Here is a 22,336-nt window from a genome sequence, read left to right on the forward strand (position 1 = left end):
AGTCGAATTTTGCCAGGCAGCTCCACTCTGGTTCATTTCCTCCAGAATCTAGAATGAATTGATAGACTAATAAGTGAACTAATTTGTGTTCACTACGGTGCTAAGCACATTAGGTCTTTTGGTGAGTTTTTATCCCAGGTGGGGGCTATTTACATAATGATTATGACAATTTCCATGTCCTCCCTACCATAAAAGTGTTTCATAGGCCTTGGTACTTGAAGCCCTTAAAATATTTTCTTTCTATATATTTTTATACAAGTCCTCTTGAATTAGAGGAAATCTGAGCACTATGCTTATTGGGCAAGTTAGACCAAATTGGCAGTCTGAGGTGTTTGTGTGCTTAGACAGTTAAAGTAGTAAAGTCAAAGTCCCTTTGTTTTGGTAAAAGAAGGTGGGGGAAATGACTAGAAAGAAGATGATTTTCATCGGATGGTATAGTTCACATTTTCAATTACTTCTGTAAGCATCAACTGCAAGTTAACACCATCTTTATCTCACTAACTGTCCCCACGTTACTCCCAAGTCACCAACAGCAAAAAGTTCCTATAAAATAGAAAAGTATAGAAACAAACAGAAATTAGAGCCTGCGCTGGCTGCCCCAGCAGCTCTCCCAGAAGAAAGTAGTGCTGTGGCAGAGCACTCCTGAATGACTAGAGACAACTTGGAGATAAGCTCTAGAAAGCTGCAGGTGGGAGAGTTCCTTCCAGTCATTCACAGTCCTGAGACCACCCACAAGTTCCATTCACTCAACTTATTCAGCCAGGCATCCATGAAAGATTGGTTCCAGGACCCTTGTGGATACCAAAATCCTTGGATACTCAAGCCCCTTATATGAAATGGCGTAGTATTTGCATATAACCTAGGCAGATCATCTCTAGAATACTTATAATACCTAACAAAATGTAAATGTTATATAAATAGTTGTTATACCATATTGTTTCAGGAATAATGACAAGAAAAAAAAAGTCTGTACATGTTCAGTATGGACATAACCATCTGTTTTTTTTCCTGAATATTTTCAATTGGTTGAATCCATGGATGAGGAACCCACAGATACCAAGGACTGACTGTATTTATTGAGTATCTCCTGTGGCCCAGGCTTCATCATTCAGAATGAAGATGATTTTTTTTTTCCTGCAGGGACTGAAACACGATGCAACCTGACTTCAGCAAAAAGGATACTTCTGTGCTCATATAACTCAAAACTACAGGTTAGGAAAAACAATCTAGCTTTAGTCAAGACTGAACAAAAATGCTCCAGTGGCCTTTTGGGGAATCTATGCCTTGGCTCTGTTTTGTTCAATGTTGGCTTCATTCTCATGAGTATCTCTCCTTGGAGGTGAGGGGTTCCCTGGCAATTCCAGGTTCACTGTATAACAACCAAAGTGGAAATTGGCCTTCCCCTTCTCTTGGGAACAAAATTTACAAGATTGGCTCTAATTCGACCGATATGTGCAGATCTGAACCAATGATTGACTGAAGGCTGGCCAGTGACTTGTGGCGCTCAGGCCAGTGGATCCTTAGTTGTGTGCCTCCCACATGGGTTAAAGGCAGGTGGGTTTAGCTCCATCCAAACCACATGAGTGGGGACCGGAAGCTTACAAAGAATATGGTAGGGTGCTCCACTAAGTATTTAAATGCCACTGGCCATTTCATGGGGTGGGGGGGCATAAGAATTCAGCCTTGCCCACCTAGTCTGGTTGCAGTGGGAGGATGTTTCCACAATACAATGACATAAGTGCTATGATTAGGGTGACTGCACACCTTGGTTAGCCAGCACAGTCATTTTACGCCTGATGTCCCAGCGTGATCATTAACAGTGTACCTCTTTACTCTCAAAAGTGTCCCAGTTTGTACAGTATGTTATATGGCCACCCTGACAATAATTAATGTTTTTTTCAAATAGACATAGAAAGAAGGGAGAAGGAATGACTAGCTGGGGAAGAGAGTAGGGTAGACTGGAAAAGTGTCACGAAGAAGGTGATGCTTTAGTTGAATCCTGAAGGATGTGTTTCAAGGTTCCAGGTGACTGAAGAAGGTAAAAGTGTTCCAAGCAGCAGGGATAGTATACAGATGTGAACAATCATTTGGTGTACAGGAATTGACCCCACACTGCTGTGATCCAACAGCATCAAGGTGTGCAGAGGAAAGAAGTGGGGCAAAGAACAGCAAAGGTGGGCTGGGTAACCAGGCTGTAATCAAAGGGGAAAAAACCCACTACATTAAAGTGATTTAGCCAAGATTAGAGTCCAGAAGTAAGCTATAGACTTCCATGATTTAGAGAAATTTTGGAAAATAGAAAAGCAAAACTGCTCCTTTTATTTCTGGTCCCATAAAACACTCTGAAGTATGTCCGATCTGAGAAGCGAGTTTAGAAGCTTGTTTCACTCCACTGAGATTCACAACACCTACTGCTGAAGCTGTAACCCAGACTTGCAAGATGAAAAATGTCCTCTGTCAGGCACAGACTTATATTACTGCTTTGGATCATATGTCATTTGTGACTTGAGTAATCATGAACGTGAAATGAAAAAACAAACCATTGTGTTGTATAATATGTTTTTTGTTTATCCTCCTTGTGAGATACAATATAAAAAAAGACAGATAGAAATGAATCTATCATAGGGTGCCAACAGAGCCAATGAATTTGTCAAAAGAACTGGAAAAACATGTACTGTAAGTTGTCCCTGCAAATTGTACCCCAGATATGCTGATTATTTTGCATTGTTAGCTTCGCTCAGCTGAAGGGAAGATCAGTTCTTTAGTGTTAAATTGTTATGTTTTCAGTTTGAGAGGGAAAGGGAAAGGGTGAGCATGCATTCTTATTACCAATGAGAATATAGTTTCAATTCTCTATGCCCCAGTGCAATACCCTAAGATGTCAAAGTTTATTTCATATAAAGCAAATCTTAAAATGAATAATGGAATTGAATGTATAATAATTTCAAATACTTTAGGTATAATAGCTAATTATTCTCTAGAGTACCTCTGTGAGCGAGGTTAAATATCTTTATGTAATAGAATAAAAATGAGAAGAGAGTTAAACTCAAATGAAACACTATCCCTTTCTAGCCGTGACAGTTGATAGAATAGATTTTGTGTTGTCGACACAACACAGATTATTTGAAAGTAAAGAGAATAATTTGGTCACTAATGCAAATAATCCTTGGGTTTTGATAGTGAAGTTGGTGTCCGTCCCTCTTCTTTTGTGCTTCCATATTACTTCTTCTTCTACATCCTTGAAACACTCAGACTCTTTGAAGTTCATATCAGACTATACTATCTTTCTTGTAGCTGACATCCACTAACCTCCTGGCCCCCTCCTCTTATTCACAGAAGATTTCTTTATGTGAATCTCTGTCATCTTCTCTACCACTATATCTGTTATTTTTATTGGTGACTTCAATATCCCTGTAAAAAACTCATCCAACACCTTGGCCTTAGAGTTCCTTGACCTCCCTCCTCTGCAGTGTCCTTTTCTCCTACCCAAGAACAGCTACCCACTCCCACGGGTATACCCTTGACTTCGTTACCACTGACAACTGTACTGATTCCCCAATTTTCTGTATCCGATTCTTCAACCTTACTGCCCATCTTTCTTCCTCATTCCCACTGCAGCTGTACGTTGATCTTATCAAGTTTTTCAAATCATCAGTATTTGCTCTTGTTCAATATTTATGATCGCTCCAATTTTTTCTCTTACTTCCTTATTCAGCTGTTATTTTATATTATGAATACATCATTGTAACTACATACTTTACAAAAACATTTAACTCTTTCTTGCTCTTCTTTTCCTCCATTTCACTTTCCCCAAAATACTCTAACTCAGATTATCCCACTATTTCTTATTCCACGTGGGCAGCTGAACAAGCCTGGAGGAAAGCATGAACTTCTGACTGATCCCAATTTAAATTCAGGACCACAAATCATATCTGGGCATTGAATACTGCTTTGTTGTCCTTATGCTTTTATGTATGCTCATTTCTCACTCTCCAAAATGAGACTGTGTCATAATTTTAATATCTCCTCAAACTGTCAACCTCTATCCTAATATGCAAATCACCCTCTGTGCATCCATTTTCCCATGTTTTCCATTACAACAGATGATACATCCCTGTTTCTACCAAAGCCAGCCCCTGGGTCCATGCTTTTCAGCCCATGCCTCTGCTAATCTAGGGTTCTCATCCTAAAAAATTCCTTCTGTTTATCAATTTACCCCTTTGTACTGAATTATTCCCACTACCATAAACACATTTCCTTGATTTTTTTTTTCTCCCAGCTTCTGCCATATTGCCCAGCTCCCTTTTGGAGAAAAACTTATCAAAAGTGTTGACCATGTTACCATCTCCATTTTCTCCCCATTTCATTCTTTCCTTGGGTTGGTTTTTACCCCTCTACTCTTCTGAAACTGTGCAGCAGTAGATCAGCAACAACCTACATTCTGTCAAATTTAATGATCACTTAATTATTCTTATCTTACTAGATATCTCTTAGGTATTTCACACAGTTGACTAATTCTCTTTATAGAAACACTTTTCTCTCTTGATTGTGCTCCTTAATTGTTGGCCACTTCTCATTTCCCAGCTCACCTTCTTCTGCTCAATCTCCAGTTTGTCCCTGGAATACATCATTCCCATAATAGGTCCTCAGCAGGGAAAACGCCCTTTCCCTCTGATCTTTCTAGGGCAATCTCCTCTATGCCATTTAAGATTTACCTTACATATTACTCCCTTGGAAGGGCATTTTCTGTCTACTCAATCTTTATCTCCCAGAAGCATTATTTCATATCACCTTGTTTGATCTTTATCATAGCCCATAATATATTTATACTTACTATATTTGTTCATTGTCTGTCTTATCACTCTAGAATATAGATTCCATGAAAATAGGAACTTGTCTGTCTTGTTCTAGGCTCTAGGCAATTTAAAACATTTCTTGTGTGAATGAGAACAAATTCTTTATAGGATCTGGTTTTTACAAGGGCACATGACTCTTCAAGTTATTATGAAAGTTGCTCTAAATTTCATAAATTGTATAGCTAATGACTGACAGATATTTGGTTTATTTACTCATTGGTTGAAAAATGACTAAGTTAAAAATCTATCTATTAGATTTTTTCTAGATTTCTACTACAAATTTATTTTCCACTTTGGTGTCCAAAGTTAAAAAGAAAAAAGAACCTTGTGAAATAAATAAAACATTATTGGGGAGAAGTAATTGAAACAAGGATGCAGAATCAAGATATTTATATAGTCATGTTATCACTAATCCTTGATTTTTAATAATATTATCTGAGTTTTTAACCTACTGGATATAATGCCAAAATATGTTTCCTAACTTGGATTAACCTTCAAGTGGTGATAAAATATGATAGTAAATGGGAGTGAAGAAGTGTGACTTTTGTAAAAAATAAATTGCTCCCAGTACCAAAAATATTTTATTATGTATTACTAAAGTCTATAAGAAATAAATTAAGTGGACTTGGGCTCATACACATTGGTTTTCCTTCTCTAAAACTTTTGCCAAATAAAAAGGATTTTCCTACTCCTGAAGAGGTCTTTGCAAAATTTCTTATATTCCACATTATTGGTCAATGTTTACTTTTATACTTTAATGCAGCCTATGGGAAACAAATGCAACATTACATTTCCTTGAGCTAGTCTTTGATGTTGAGCTACTGTGCTTTTATACCTAGGCTAAATATTGTCCTGATATATTAATAGAGACTCTTTTTCATGGTCATATGTCATTTGATATTTTTCCAAGTCATTAGTCCTCCATTTCATTCTTTTTTTCATGGCTTTAAATAATCCGGGGAGAACCTTTGGTTTCTCATCTGAACGCTAATAAACCATTCCTTTGAAGCTGCTTCAACTACAGCTGCACAGCCAGGAGGTCATAATAAGGATGATGGAGATAATCATAGTTATTGTCATTGTCACCATATTAATCTCACTGGTCACGACCACAGCTTCCTCAGGCCTCAGCATATTCTCTGTTACTTACAACAGTTAATGAACTAAAATGCCCAAGAAACAAAATCCCCTGTTGCTTAGGGATCTTAAAGCACTTTGTAAATTTATTTTTATGTTGCATGTGATAATCACATGAGATGACTAGGAAGAGATGTAGAAAAAGAGGTTAAGATTAAGTGTATTTTATACTCATTATTAATTTTACATAACTGATGGAGCATGAACCAAGGGAGTGTTGAAAGTTGGGAAAGGAAAGCTTTAGAAAATTACTGATTTAATAAGTCAGAGTCTATTGAAGAGAAATATTTGCAAGAAGAATATCAAAGAGGAAGAATGTCAGAATAAATGTTTTCTATTACCCTTGAAAATGATACCAGTAAAAAAGGGGTTGGCAACAATACTCTTGTACTTGGGAGATTAATGGGAATGCTTCTGAAGAACCATGGGGGCACCAAGCCACTCTGATGATGGCATGTTGCAATTTTCACAGCCAAAGAAGGTCCCATACTGAAAAAGATACCTCTACCACCAACCCACTAATCACAGCACCCAAAATTCCTTCACTAAAAATTCAATGTTTTTCTTGGTGAAGCATTTTAAATATTCTGTAGTTGAAGTTCCCCAAATAACAGTGGAACTGCTTATGTTGGGTTTTATGGAAACCTTGTTTAAGTATGGATGCCTGGGCCTCATTTTCAAGTTTCTAAAGCTGGGCATTAGGACTTTATGTTTTTAAGATTCCCTAGGTATGTTTAATGTGCAGCCATGTTAGAGAATCATTGTTATTGCCCTTAAAACCTACACACTGAGAATTAAGGAATTAATAATTTAAGTCATTAATAACTTGTAGTCTAGAAAAATTAGTTGGCATGTGAATGTGAAGTGCTTATGTGGGTAAGACTCCAGAAAACCAAAAGTAGGGAGAGAGACTCTGAAGAGGTAGGCAATGACCTCAATACCAACATCAGTGATTTCAAGGCCTTTCATTATCCTGATAAATTCATCAATTTAATATAACAATGTTTTTCTTAGTGTTTATAAAACTCACCATGTGCAAGTATTGTTCTAAAAGCTTTGCAAATATTAACTTACTTAATCCTCATGGCAACCCTACGATGGAATTGCTATTATCATCCCCATTTTACAGATGAGGAAACTAAAGCTAAGGTGAAGAAATGAAGCCATTGACCTGAGGTCACACAACTGTTAAGTGCATGAGCTCCACAGTTCCTGCTCCTAACTACTGTGTACTGCTACCTCTCACTGTGTTAGATGGTAGACTAGACATTGAGGAAATGGTCCCTGAGGAATTTATAAATTAATGGAAAACAACCAAGCAATCAGGCTTCTGCCATCTGTGCTTCAGGAACAAGAGCAAAACTTGTCTTTCCAAAGCAAATCCTAGTTGATCTTCCACCCTCCTCACAGCTGGTCATTTTTTCAAGGACTCATCACTTGGCTTGCCACATCCTTAACCCTTGATCCTTCCTGTGCTTTTGTCAGAAAAATGAAAGGAAAATATGAATATATGTTCAATGCAGAGTGGAGGCCGTTTTATCTCCTTTTGAAATGCAATGTCTCTGGATGCTGGTTGTGATGCTCCTACAGACGACCACTTTGGAGAAGATGCTATCATAGGGAAAGAATTAAAACTCTCAGAGAAATTGATGCAGTCATCAATTTTATTCTTATAGATCCATCCTAGGTTTGCAAATGAGATGAGATGCAGCTGCAGGTGAGATAGCACTCATTTAAGAGGAATACTCGGCAGCCCCCAGCTTTAAAGTGTCCACAGCTGTTTGAAATTGTGTTTTCCCTATTCACCGCTTTGTTTTGTATGTTCCTTCATCTGCTTGTGGATTCAATGAGATAATTCACTAGAGGAATTTACAAGAATATGAGTTGTTTTACAGTTTTGTGATATCAGTTTTAAATATTTGAGAAGTTGTTTTTTTTTTTCCCCCTGAGTGTTTCCTCTTTCGTTGACCAAACTCTATTCCCTGGAATAATTCAATGGATTCTATTTAATTGGCATTCTGATAGTTAGTATAACCTCTTAATTGAGAAGAGTGCCAAAGAAAAAGATATAGTTTATTGCTTTCCAATTACTCTGCACTATTGTGACAGCAGAATAACTTACTAGTTTAAACAGAGGGGGAAACGTCCCAACTTGTTACTAATGCCCTAAAATCTGTTTATAGTAGTTTATAGGACTGAATTAATGTTGCTCATCTAGAATTTTGCTTTTTTGTACTCCAAGATTTTGTTCGACTCTAATAGCCATCAAAGGGACAGTATCTGATAATACTTTTATATGTTTTCAAATTGCTTAATTCCTAATACTTAGAGCATGTTCACTGTACTTCATAAATAAAAAGGAAATGATGTTTCTAGTTTTCAGGGTTCTTGAACTATTGCTATCTCTGTGATGGTTAAGTAAATGTAAATGATTATTAAAGTGTGTAAAAATGCTAAAAAGACTTAAATGTTGCTTTGCTATATTATTGGAGAGAAATGATTTTCATTCTAATTTTTAAGAGGTATTTATTTTTAAGGCATGAGTGGGTTAATAAACTGCCCATGGAGACATAGCCAAAGATTTTCAAAGCCAAGATTTCAAACCATGTATTCTGATTCCTGATCCTAGGTACTTAATCACTCTGCTATGGAAGAGGGAGGGGTGTGTATGGGGCAGCCATGTGTGGGCAATTCGGAGTTCTTGAAATGGACACATTTGACTTAGTGGTGAAACAGGTGTTTCTCATAGGCAATCTGATTTGTCTCTGTGGGAAATAGTATAGCTTCTTTAGTGTTTACCAATTATTTCATTTTTCTCCGTTAGGTACAGATCATGAGTAGGCTGGTACATTTGAGTTTTGGGCATTATGATTTGGGAATCCTGAAAAAATAGTCAAACTTTCCGCATTGTTAGGTAGTTTATAGAATGAAATCCATGTGCCATTTAAAAGGACTTTAACTGATAGAAGGATCATGGTTTTTGGAGTCAAATGGGTCTGGTTTTCCCATCCTGGTTCTACCATCTACCCGCTTTAACATGCTGGACAAGTTTCTCTCTCTCTCTCTCTCTCCTCTTGCTTGTAAGAGAGGTAGAGATTTCTAGTTCATAGGAATCTTGGGAAAGACTAAATGAGATAACATGTAAAGCAGCTAGCAAAATGTGTCACTTGCAAAGTAGGTACTGAGTAAATGTTACTTTTCTTTTCCTCTCTGCCTACCCTGCTGCTATATTTTAAACTCTGGTTACTGACAATTTTATGTAACTGCTATGAAATCCGAAGGGAATTGAAACTGTCAGTCTAATTCATGAGAATTGATTATCTTCACAAATGGTATTTCAGGCCCCAAATGTGTGGCCCAGATATATGTGCAAGCCACAGTAAAAAAGAAGGAACTTATTTGGACGTTATTTTAGTAATCATTGGTACCTATCTCTGGCTGTGGTGGGCTACCTTATTTCTATCATTTAAAACTATATCTAAAGCAGACTTCTTCCAAGTGCTGATGATAAAGTGCAGCTTCAAACCTGGCCCTGCCAAACCTTTGCCTATCACTTTGTGTCTTGTCCGTATCTGTTTCTAGTCTCAGTGCCATCTTCTGTATGATTAACACTATGCTGTATGTAACAATTAAAATGCCTTTATCACCTCATTTTTAAATATATTTCAACAATGTCATTAATCTTACAAGAATGTAATAAATTGTTACTAATCTGGATTAAGGTTTAGTCTCATTTGAAAGATGTCAAATCTAATATACAGAGGGATTAATCTTCTTGAGGTCATATGGAATCTGTCAATCTCTAGATCAAAATCCTTTTAACATTTGTGAGATATTTTGAATTTCCCAAATAAATAACATCACTAGTATCCTTTATCATAGAAAAGATACATCGCATAAATAAAAATATATTTTGCTCAGATATACTTACATGCAAAGAAATGAGGTAAAATTTTGTATAGGTAAAGTAAATCTAACACTGTCCAATTAATTATATAACTAGATCATGTAGAAGCATTTAAAAACCTAAATCACCTCAATTGTCTACTTCTTTTTGCAGAACACTAATAATGGTTAATAGTAATAGTAACTGCCACATTTACTGAGCTCTAGGTATATATACAAGCCTATGCCTGACAGTTGTAGATGGTACTTGATTTTTTGTTTTTTATTCCATACAAAAATACTTTGGATGATTATATCTCATTCTTCCTCCTGGAATCCACCTTGCCCCCTCCCACTTCTGTGTGGAGTTGACACTCCCAGCTCCCAGGGTGGATTACATCACCCAGGTCCAGCCAACCACCTTCCCCAGACCTTGCTAACGAGTTCAGTGGTAGATACTGTCATGGTCTGAAATTTTATTTACCCTACTGACAAACTAATAAGTTAGTTGCTGTTTCATAGATGCTGGCAGAACATACAAGACTCCTGGGTCAGAGACAAAGGACTTTATTACTAATGGCACAGCCAGCAAACAACATGATTTTCATTAGTTCCCCTTGCCTCCACTCCTCATGTGAGCAATGCAATATGAACCCAGTTGGATGCTGTGCAGCAATGGATTTGTGTCACAGCTGAGGGACACTGATTTGGGGAAAACCACTATTTTATAGCAAGCAGTAATCAAGCCTTCTCTTTGTCCTCAAAAAATACGTTACCTGATTGCTCAAGATTGCCTGCTGCAAACACAACCTTGAGAAAGGTAAAGAGCAGTCAGCACTCAGTGCCTCACATTCTTGTCATACTTTGCAAAGTGTATGAAGGGCAGGAGACTCATGGAGGAGTGCCTTCCAACAGATAGATGTTTTCAGACAGCCCAATTAGAGAGAATGATATTTCTTTTTCCTCTAAAATTTGAGCTTAGAAAGATGCCATGTTTCACCTTTTTGCAGCTATCTTATAATTACAAAAAAATAGCTAGTGTGAAAATGAAGCCAACATGCCACAAGTCAGAGATGAGAAATGGAGACTGAAAAAAAGATTCTAGTGAGTTATGGATCAAGTGCACCCTGAAGCCAGATCTTCTCAAGGCTTTTCACTTTTGTGAGCTAGGGGAGTTTTTATTCATTTGCAACTAAAAGAGTTCTGACTGATTTGGCATTTGACGTGCATTGTCTCATCACAACAGTCCATGGAAGAGAGGTCATTATCCTGATCTTATAGATAAGCAAAATATACATCTTGAAGATTAACTGCAGACAGCAAACTCCATGGTCTTAACTCTTAAACAATTAGTTCTTAAACATTAGTGAATTTTAGAATCATCAAGATTCACCCCAGACCTAATGAATCAAAATCTCTACGGTGGGCAAAGAGAACATGCATTTTCTAAGTTCTCAGGTGATTTTGAGGCAGGGCTTGTGGACCACTTGTTGAGTAACATTTGCCTCAGAAGGAGAAGGAATTTCAGGGCCACTGCTGCCTGACATTCTGACACTATGTCCTTATTAAAAAGTCTTCCTTCTGGAAGAATTACACTTGAAACCTTGTCACTTATGTAAACTGTAAATCAAAGGAAATTCTTTCTTGAGAAGAGCTTTACTGGGAGAAGTGGGTAAATTCAGAAAACATGGGATGTTGGGCTGGGGGCAGAAGGGGTGAAAAGTGGAACTAGAAAAGGGAAAAGAGGAGAAAAAGACAGTCTTGAAGTTCAATTTCACCAATCATTGCCTAATATGTTCCTTTTTGTTTAATTAATTTGTGTGTGTGTGTGTGTGTGTGTGTGTGTGTTTTAATTTCAGGAATCAAAGTATACATATAGGGAAACTTGAGAGTCTTTTGAAAAAGACATCTAAACATCTGCGTGGTTTGCTAGTTACAGTGGCTCATTGGACATAATGGAGAATGTTTAATTTAATTATTGACTTAGAATAGACATTTTCCACTGCTAATAAGATTAGCTAGATTAATAAGTTGTTCAAGGGTTATAGAAACAGAAAGAACACAGTGAGAGCTATTGTTCATCAATATTTGGACACCCTTTCCCAGAATAGTCAGGTAAGTCATATGTACTACTGTGAAATATTATCCAACCATGCCTTGGATTTTTTTTTTCTCTCTTTCTTTTTAAATTTAAGTGGAGTATCAGCAGTCTTTTGAGCTAGATATTATTGTTGTGAAAGTCAGAACTATTTCTGCACATAATATTCTACAGTGACCTCTTCCACATAACATGTCCTCTTCCAAGTAAAATTGAATACATAGTGAGTCTTTGTGTTCTTAAAGTCTTAAAGCCTGGCGTGCATGAGATCTTCAACAGTTCCAGGCACGTAGGCATGAAGGAGGGGCTAGAGTTAGACTAGACTGAGGAAAGATGTAATATGTTAGCTGATAGTGTTTCCCACTTCTCATTTCCTTTTATACTTCTTGTACACTCAAAATTGAAGACTTGGATCAATCTGAGTTAAACAGATGTTTAGTTTTGAAGTTTTAAGTTATTATTCCAAAGAGTGTTGGCAGCATGCCTGTAGTCTCAATCTTAAATAGGTATAACATTTCCAGCTTTTGGCTAGTAAGATTGAATTTAATAAATGTTTTGACAATAATGAAGTTATTATAAAAGTGAAAATTCTACCAATAAACTTTTATTTAAAATCGTAACTCCTTTTAACATGATGCTCCTCTCTCTCCAACAATTTGACAGGCAGATGTTTTGATATTTTAGTTGTAACTGGTTCATTCAGTTCATAGGCCTCCTCAACTTTGTCATCCTTGAAGAAACACCTTCCTTTTCTTTCTAGTTGAAATCAGAAGCTAAATTATATTTAGTAATCCTTAGTATAGCCCTTTTACAAGGGTGCTCACTATAATACCCTGCCTCCAGATATTTGACAAAACAATAAACGATCACTTACAATATTATCTCTCTACCTGCCTTCCCCTCGGGAAATTATATCACAATGTTGAACCTGTCTGCCTTCTTTTAATGACAATAAACTGAAATTTGTTGAATGAAAAGCAAGATATCCATCTGAGAATGTAGAAGAGGTTCTCATTTGCTCAAAGGTATATGGAGCAACACGACAGCAGCACAGAATTTGCAATACCATATTTTGTAAGAACCCACTATGGTAACAGTTGTGTGAACATCCATCAGTTATTTCAGTTGAATGCTTGACCCCTCTGATGTGGTACACTGGAACAAAAAAAGGAATGAGCCAGATTTCCAAAGTAGAATCCCATAGCCAAAGTGTTTTTCAGAAGATCAATATATTATAAATATGACATCTGTTATTTGTTTAAATAGGTTGAAATATATTATCATTTTAAATGTATCTTCCATATTATTCTCCAGGAGAACTTCTTGACTTTTTCTTCAAGCCAACACTACACAGTCAACAACAGATGCTTGCATGGATAAAGAGAGAAAGGAACACTTATACACTGTTGGTGGGACTGCAAACTAGTGCAACCTCTATGGAAAATAATATGCAGATTCCTCAAAGAACTGAAAGTAGACCTACCATTTGATTCAGCAATTCCACTACTCAGTATTTACCAAAAGGGAAAAAAAAGTCATGTTTTCAAAAAGACACTTGCATTCAAATGTTTATTGCAGCACAATTCACAATTGCAAAGATGTGGAATCATCCCAAGTGCCCAATTCATGAGTGGATTAATAAAATGTGATCTATGTACACCATGGAGTACTGCTCAGCCATAAAAAATGAATTAATACTTTTTGCAACAATATGGATAGAACTGGAGATACATCCTCCTAAGTGAAGTATCACAAGAATAGAAAACAAACACCATATGTACTCACTGTTAAATTGGAACTAACCGAATAGCACTCATGCACAGATGGAAGTAAAACTCAACAGAAATCATGCAGGTGGAAGGTGGGGTGAAGGGGATGGGTGAAATCGTACTTAATGGGTACAGTATACACTATCTGGGTGACGGGCACACTTATAACTTTGACGCAAGCAGTATGAAAGTGATCCATCCAAAACAATTGTACCCCGTAATATTCTAAAAAAAAAAAAAAAAAAACAGTTTGTACATTAGTCAGGGTTAAAATGGTTGAGGCATCAAAGGTTTTCAAATGTGATTCTTTTCGGTGGGTATTGTCTGAGAAGGTGGCCCGGGAAGTACTACTCTGGGAAAATAAAGGTCACTTGTAAGAGAGATAATAGTTCACAGACATTAAACTGATACATTTTAATGTCCTCTATAACTGATCTTTCATTTCTGTCTCTCCCTTGAGGTGAGGCTCATCACCTCAGGATGGTAGAGGACTTGTCTTTAACTTCTAGGAAATGCAAAAATGCTTGGAAATTAGGTATGTGTGTGTTCAGAGGATGGGCAGGAGGGATTTGCTAAAAACACTTTTTTCCTGCTACAGCACATCAAGGGCTAAGACTGAAGGACTCAACTACTGGGTTTTTCCTCTAGTGTAAGGGTGATGTGGAATATTTTAATAAGTGAGGCTGACAAAGGTAAAGAGGGATGCAAAAGACCTGAAACAGCCACAGAAAAACAGGGAGGCATGGTCAGCCAGAGCAGATCCTGAGGGTCACCAGTCTAGAGCCACCGTGGGTCCCCTCTGGTCACTGAGCCAAGAGCTCCACCATGGGGCTGCTGTGGCAGCATGAGGTCGTTCCTGAGCAGAGGCTGGGGTAGACCACTAGGCTGGTGGGCTGTATGGGGGCCATGCCATGGAGGACTAAAGAGGACTGCAGTTCACAGGAGCTGAGTGAGCCGCGGGCCTCACCAAGCTGAGAGGTTAGGTCACACACTCTGGCAGCTGCAGAGACAGTTTCAGCAAACTGTAGTCAGGAAACAGCACGATGGACAAATGCCCTGGCTCCAGAGAGCAAAAGGCTGAGTGGACTCCCTTCCCAAGGACCCCACCTTATCTCCTCCTCCACCAGCATGCTTAAAGCCTCCTCCCCACATTCACTCCGAAGCCATTGCAGGGATGTCAAAAGAAGAAGAGGCGGCCAGTCGAGAGACTGTCCAAATTTATTTAAATGAAATTTTAAAAATTATTTAAATGGCTACTTAAATTGTCAGCTCAATTGGATGTTTGACTGTTTATTTAATTTTTTCTTCCAGCTAGCCCAGTTGGAAGGAGTTTGGAATAATGTTCAGATTAGTGGAAACCAAAATGACAAAATGTGTTTTGCCTGCTCACCTAAGTTATGAGTTTAATTTGCCACCTTGCTATAGCTTTTTAATAAAAAAGACAAAAGTCCAGCAATCCTTAGTCATGTTGAGGCAATGTACAGAACTATATAAAACCTAGAGTTACAGGGCATTCGAGGCATTTGAAGTTCCCACCCCCATCCATGGAATCATTGCTATTGCCTGCTTGGAAAATAAGCCTTTGTGCTTATTTTGCTGTGACTATAAAATTGCTATGAAAAATAAAGTCTGTTTAAAAAAACAAAACAAAACAAAAACTTCCCTAATGCCTTCTTAAATTATCCCAAGGATGGAAATAGCCATCACTGAACAAAATATAAAATATGTCCTTCTCTTATGTTGAAACCTGATTTTTCTATTTCTTTTACCCATTGTTCTTTGGGACACTTTTAGGAGATATTATTTTCCCTCCCATTATCTTTCCTCGGGATGTAAATCAGCAATTACTTAGCTCTCCCAACAAAGTCTAAGGTCATAAGTGAGGGCAGACAGTAATTTAATCTGTGAGAGATTAAGATATTGTCCAGGTGGTTTGGTGACAACAGAGTGCATTGCTTCCTGTTCATACTGACTCAACTTTTTTTCTTCTTTCTCTCTGGCCTAATAGGCTTTTCTTTTTAAGAATATAATTCAAAGTATAATCACAATCTTGATAAAATTTTGAAAAGTAATCTGAAAAATTTCTTCTTAAAATCTAAGGGAAACATAAAGCAACCAAAACAATATGTGTGTGTGTGTGTGTTTTAAGTAATCCATTGAAAACTAAAATTCAAATGGTGAAATCAGACAACTTGCAACAGCATAATCTGTTTTATTTAGTTAATAATACAATGGTAACAGCTTAAGAGCACTAGATTTGTATCCTCTTAAAAGGATAATGATCAAGATTTTAATTTGTAAATTTCACTGTTCTTAACCATTAAAAATCTATTTTCCAAAGGAGTAATAATATATATAATTATTAAGGAACAGACCTAAACTTTCTGATTTATTACCAAAAGCATATTTGTTCATTAGTTTAAACAAAACGTTAGGGACATCTTAACTCCTGTTTACTGCTTTCAGGAAAGCATAAAGTTCTTGAAGCAAATATATACAAAACATCTTTTTCAGTAGTGATTTCAACCATTGTGTATCATGTCAATGAGAGAACCTGAGAACCCCAGATTTAGTTATCTCCGGATTGTTGCAATACACTCTGGCTTACTTAATCAACCAACAAATGTGTATTTAGTGCCTACTATGTACAAGCCAACATACTAAAGCAATACAAGAAATACAGAGAAGTAAAATTATTGGTCCTTGCTCTGCTCAGGCTTCCAATGTAGTTAAGATTAAACATAGACACAAATTATCCCACTTTCAATGTCCTCAAAAGGAGTGATAATGTTAACTGGATTGTGTATAAGAATCACCTCTGCTGGAACCTAGAGGAAACAGGGGCATCCTCAGCGGTGATTAAAGTCTCTGTCTGAATTAGATTTCTCAGCTCCAGGGTGAGTAGTGCTTTGAACCCCAGAAACTGAAAGTGTCCCAGCCAGACTCACATCTGGCACTGTTAGTGCTGTACTTGGACTAGTTCTATGGACTTGTGACAACGGTGCAAGATAAACACACACACACATACACACACACACATATATATATATGTCCACATCATATATATATACACACACTCTCTCAAATTATATATATGGTGGTGTTTCCCCTATATACACTTCCTGGAAAGCCAGGAATTCAGGACTTTCCACTGTGCATGGAGAGGAAACTAACTCACATCATCATTTATCTGTTATTCTAATGAGACAAACAAGAGACTACAACAAATAAGCTATGAAAAATCTCCAAACTTCACTGGACACAAGCAAAATTAGAAAGGCTAGAGGAAGGGATAAGAAAAGAGGCCCGGCCCAGAGGAGACGTTTTAAGAGGGCCTCCGGGTGGGAGGGAGCTTGCCCTCACTTCCGCTTCCATTCCCACCCACAGAGTCTCAAAGACAAGACCCCGGGGCTAGGCAAGAAGAGAAAAGGCAAGCAGAAACACATTTGCCAACACCACAAATAAATAAATAAATAAATATGTGAAGCAATAAATAACTTCTTAGGCACCGCATGAAAGGCAGCAACCCTCAGAGGCCGGGCAGGCCGCACTCCAGAACCTGCAGGTTGTGGCCACTCAGCCGATATTGGTTAAGGCTCTGAAGGCGTCACCCTAGGTCCTCCTGGCCTCACTGGGTCTTCAAGATAAACCGGACCAGGAATCTTCCTGTTACCTTAGGTGGGCTCCTCCAGAATCTTAAGTGAGGGAGAAAGCCAAGCGGAGGGGCAGCCACGCGACCTGGAGGCCCCAGAGAAGGTGACTTCTGCCCTGCCTAATGTGGCCCAGGAGTGCCCAGTGCTTGGTCTTTGACATCAAGGGCGCCGGTCTTGAGCCCAGTGGGAGGGTGGATTCTGGTACACCCCTTCCGCCCCCCCCCCACGGCCCCCAGAGTCTTATAAAAACTCATTTGGCTTGTTCTTAGCTCCCTTTTGCTCCAAGGGGGGGCTTGGGGTCGAAGCGCGGGACCTATGTTACTGAGCACCTGGCTCCGCTGTGGGTGCAGTGGGCGTGGTGGAGGGGCCGGCCGGGGAAAGACGCCATTTCACCCAAGAGCGGGAAAACGGACCAGCTGCCTAGTTCTTCCTCCAGTCCCACTTCCCTTAAAGTAGGGCTGCGCAAAGGGAGAGCGGGGGTTCCCGGGACTCCACTAGGGGCGCCAGGCAGAACCTGGACAGCGCCGGGCGCGGCTGGGCGGGACCGAGGGCGAGCTAGGGACCAACCCGAGGAAAACCCTGGGCGGTCGCCGTGGCTCAGCTTGAACAAACAGAAATAACGGCTGGAGGGACTGAGGACTGGACTGAGTAGCAATGTTAATGAGTGCGTGATCTGCACCGGCGGGACGGTGCGGAAGGAAGGGTCAAAGTTGCAGGGTGGGAGTATGCAAGGGTCAGGAGAGCAAGCGCAGTTGAGAAAGGAGCCGAAGGTGGGAGAACGAGGTGGCAAGAAAGCCGTCTCAGTTTATAAACAAATCTCTCTCAAATACTACCATCGTCAAGGGCCTTTCCCGGGTCCCTGCACCAGAGGCCGGCGGTGCCCTAGCCCCACGCTACCGCCACCACACCCTGGCGCCCTGGATGCCGTCCCCTTTCGCACCCGGCCCTCCCTTCTCCTCCTTCTCCTCCTCTTTTGGCGCAGGGCCCCCGCGTGGCCCAGGCTCAGAGCGTGGTGATCCGGGACGTGCAGGTGCCATTACGGAAGACGCCGCCGGACTCCAGGTTCTCAGGCTGGAAGTCCTCTACACTGTAGGCGCGGCTCTTGAGGGCCGTGGCGTAGTAGTCGACTGGCTCCTCCGTGGCGTTGTCCATCCAGCTGAGGCACAGGATGCGCTGGAAAGAGCGCTTGAAGTTGTCCGAGAGAAAGCCGTAGAGGATGGGGTTGGCGCAGCTGTTGGCATAGCCGAGAATGACCGACAGCTGGCTCACTGTGGCGTCGTCCTGCTCAGCGAACACGTTGACCAGCTGCACCACGTAGAACGGCATCCAGCAGATGACAAACACCATCACCACCATCATCACCATTAGGGTGATCTTGCGCTCCGAGCGCTTGCGCTGCTGCCAGCCGGCCTTGAGGGCTACCATGCGCATCTTGGCAATGATGAGCACGTAGCACAGGCAGATGGCCCCGACGGGCAGCAGGAAGCCCATGAGAAATGTGTACAACACGAAGCCCACCAGCCAGCGTTGGGCGGGCTCGGGCATGAGCATGTTGCAGGCCACCGTGCCGTCGCTGTTGGCCGCGGTGCGCGAGAAGACCACAATGGGCAGGATGACGAGTAGCGATAGCACCCACACGCCCAGGTTCACTACCTTGGCCACGGTGGGCCGGCGGTAGCGGGCCGCCTTGATGGGGTGCACCACGGCCACGTAGCGGTCCACGCTAAGCACGGTCAGACAGTAGATGCTGGTGAACATGTTGACCGCGTCCACGCTGAGCACGAGACGGCAGAGCAGCGCGCCGAAGGGCCAGTGGCGCAGCAACGTGGAGGTGACCAGGAAGGGCACGCTAAGCATGAGCAGCTCATCAGCGATGGCCAGGTTTAGGATATAGATGTTGGTGGCAGTCTTCATCTTGGCGTAGCGCAGGATCACGTAGATGACCATAGAGTTCCCACACAGCCCCACCAGGCACACCACGGAGTAGATGAAAGAGATGAGGATGGCGCTGCCCTGGCCCTCGCTCAAGGTCCCGTTCTGGGACGCGTTTCGCCCCGGCTCCTCCATGCCGTCCGCAGCGCCGGCCCCGGGGCCCCTGCTGCCGCCGCCTTCGCTGCAGCTGCCCGGGCTGGGGCTAGGAGAGGAGGGAGAGGAGGCGGTGCCATTGGGGAACATCCCAGCTGAGGGGGGCCTGTGGGGCTGCCGGGGCTGGGGCTCTCTCCTTGCGCCCCCGCCGCCTGCACCCTCCCTCCGCACCGACTGCTCTCCTGCAGCTCACAGCCACCCGGCGCCTCGGGGTAGAGCGCAGCGGCTGCGGGGAGCTCGGCTCCTACCGGCACCGGTGGGGCGCATTGCCCAGCGGCTTCCTGAGCGCTGCCGCTTGCCGCTCCGGGGCGCCGGGGCACTCGCGAGCGTGGAGAGGGGAAACCAGAATGCTGGAGCCCCACGCGGCACAGACATTAACTGGCGCGGCTCTGGGCTGGTGAATGATTAATAAGGCACCACCAGCGCGTCAGCAACTACGAAAAAAAGGGTGGGGAGGTGGAGAAAGAGAGGGAGGAGGGCACATAGGTGGCTTGTCCCCCCTCCCCCAATTTTTTTCCTTCCGGATCCTGCACTCGACTCAACTTCAGCGGCTGTTTCCAGGGTTCCCTCGCGGCACCTTTTACCCATCCCTCAGAGGGACCTAGGGAGTTTCTCTGCCTTTCTCGAGGGTGAGTGGGAATCAAGGTTGTAGCTTTTGTCCCACTCTATCCCTCAGCAAAGACCGAAGCGGACCCCAAACGTGGGTGTCTGGAGTTCATCTCAGTTTTCCTCAAGTTGCTGTCCTCTCCTGAGGGAGATCTCAGCCCCCATCCCGTCCCGCAGTCCCGGACCCTAAGCCCGCACCTCCTGCCCCCGGCTGCCCTGGCCCTACGACCCTCCGCAGAAGCTCCCACCCCTCCTTACCCAGAGCGCGCTACCTCCACGCCGACGGGGAGATGGCCCTTGCAAAGTGCACGTGCGGTCTGGTAGCGCGTTGACGTTCTCCGCGCGGTCCAACTCGCCTCTTGGGGCCGGGTCCCGGCACAGGTGCCCACGCAGTTACTCTCGGAGTCACGGAGATTGACCCTACGCTGAGGGCGTTGTGAGGAGGAAGGACAACTACCATGCGTTAGGGGCTTCTGCGATATAATACCGCAGGCAGCTTGGCCGGCGGGGGTGCTCAGGGGCCTGGGTAAACCGTGTCAAATCTCCTAATAAAGCTTGTAGCGCCCAGAGGCCCCCGCGACTCCAGAAACGAGGACGCGCGGCTGAGGGCTCGGAGGAGCCTGAGACTCGCTCCGGAACGTGCCAGGCGCGGCATTGGAAACGCATCTAGGGGTTCGCTGGGAGACGGGCTGCGCCGCTCCGAACGGCTCCGCCCGCGTCCCCGCTGTACTTTGTACCCTGGAGAGTTGGCGGGGGCTCCCGGGGAGAAGAACGTAAAGCCCTGGGCGGGCGGGGACGCCAGCTCCTCTAAATGCTCGGGGGGCTGGTCATGCGGATGACCAGACCTGTCACCAACCTTGGGAACTGCGGGACGACATTCGGGTTTTCTTCCATGAAGTGCTAGGATGTCAGCTTTTTCTGAGGTTTCCTGACGTGTGACCGGGCTCTAGTTCACGTGTCTAAATCATTGAGGCAGACATCGATGTAGGCACGCCTGAAGCTCATTGACTTCATTTAGGAATCAAACAGTTTCCCTTTAAGAAAGAATGGATGTTCAATTACCAGGATTTTAGAAGATCTCTGAGACTTTCCTCCATCCCTGGCATAGGTCTTCTTTGGCTCCCTAATTGTTCCTGTGGAAGGAAGAATCACACTCCCTCCAACTCCCCTACTCCGTTTTATAAATGCTGCTCTGCTACGCAACATCGCTAAGAGTCTTTACTTGAAACTGTACCCAGGGAGAGGGACCCGCAGCAGCCTAGTGCTCCGCCTCTTTCAAGCTTTTGTGTCTCCAGTTCCTCCTCAGTGCACCCACTGTGCTGTCAGTCTCAGTTTTTCCTCCCCTCGGTGCAGTTTATATCAAGGAGAGGTAAACTTAAACAGAAATGAAACTCCTCGTGGAGGCTATTTGTACCAAACAGTCAAGAATGAAGAAATGGATGCAGAAATTAAAAACAAAAAAGTCTAATTTCTAATGCCCCGTTGCTTTATCCAGGTAATCATTTACATATACTGTATGTGTTTTAGCGTTCAAAACAAAGTGCTCTTGAAAGGGAAAGAAAAACTTCTGTAGTATGTTGATGACAGCAATAAAAGAGTAAAATAAATGACAACAGACTTTCATAGGAATGTGTGCAAGGGACACTGAATTATTAATGAGAAATGTGCTAGGATAGAATTTGAAATTTTATAAGGCCTAAGCTGTTTAGCCCATTGCTTCATCTAAACAAATTGCCTTCTTTAAAGTGAAATATGGAATTGGTGTTTAGTTATATTTCTTTTTCATTTAAAAAATACAGCACATATGGAGAGAAAAATAATGAATGTTTATCAGGTTAAAAAAAGAAGAGAGAGAGAGAGAGAGAGGGTTTTGCCCCAGAAGAGCATTTTACTAGTCAAACCTAGTAAAATGTTTTAGATGTCTCTGCAGTTACTGACTAAAGACACCTGGCCATATCTCTGAGGGCTGGCATTTCAACAGTCATCATTTAGAGCCTTGGCTTTGATCATGGTTGCTCCAGGGGGAGTGGATGATTGGAGTCTGTGGAAGACAGCTCTGTTCAGAATTTCATTAAGTTCACTTTGCAGCTCATCTTAGGGAAAACTCCTCTCCATTTGGTTGTGGTTTCATATACAAAAGAAGAAAACTTAAGACCTGCCTTTTTTTTTTTTTTGGCTTCCGAAGTGGTTTCTATGATAGATTACTTACCCATAAAAAGAGATTGACAATGAGATCCCATTTTACAT

The 22,336-nt window shown here is 41.8% G+C and overlaps 1 protein-coding gene across 1 annotated transcript; it reads right to left on the reverse strand.

Moving 5' to 3' along the window:
* Nucleotides 1–17,896: 17,896 nt before the first annotated feature.
* SSTR1 (somatostatin receptor 1) lies at nucleotides 17,897–19,609 on the reverse strand. Its single transcript, XM_045555037.1, has one exon. It carries the CDS (start codon nucleotides 19,571–19,573, stop codon nucleotides 18,401–18,403), a length of 1,173 nt encoding a protein of 390 aa, XP_045410993.1. The 5' UTR covers nucleotides 19,574–19,609; the 3' UTR covers nucleotides 17,897–18,400.
* Between the last annotated feature and the right edge of the window lie 2,727 nt (nucleotides 19,610–22,336).

Source organism: Lemur catta, chromosome 1 (assembly GCF_020740605.2).
Source record: "Lemur catta isolate mLemCat1 chromosome 1, mLemCat1.pri, whole genome shotgun sequence".
Lineage (NCBI taxonomy): Eukaryota > Metazoa > Chordata > Mammalia > Primates > Lemuridae > Lemur > Lemur catta.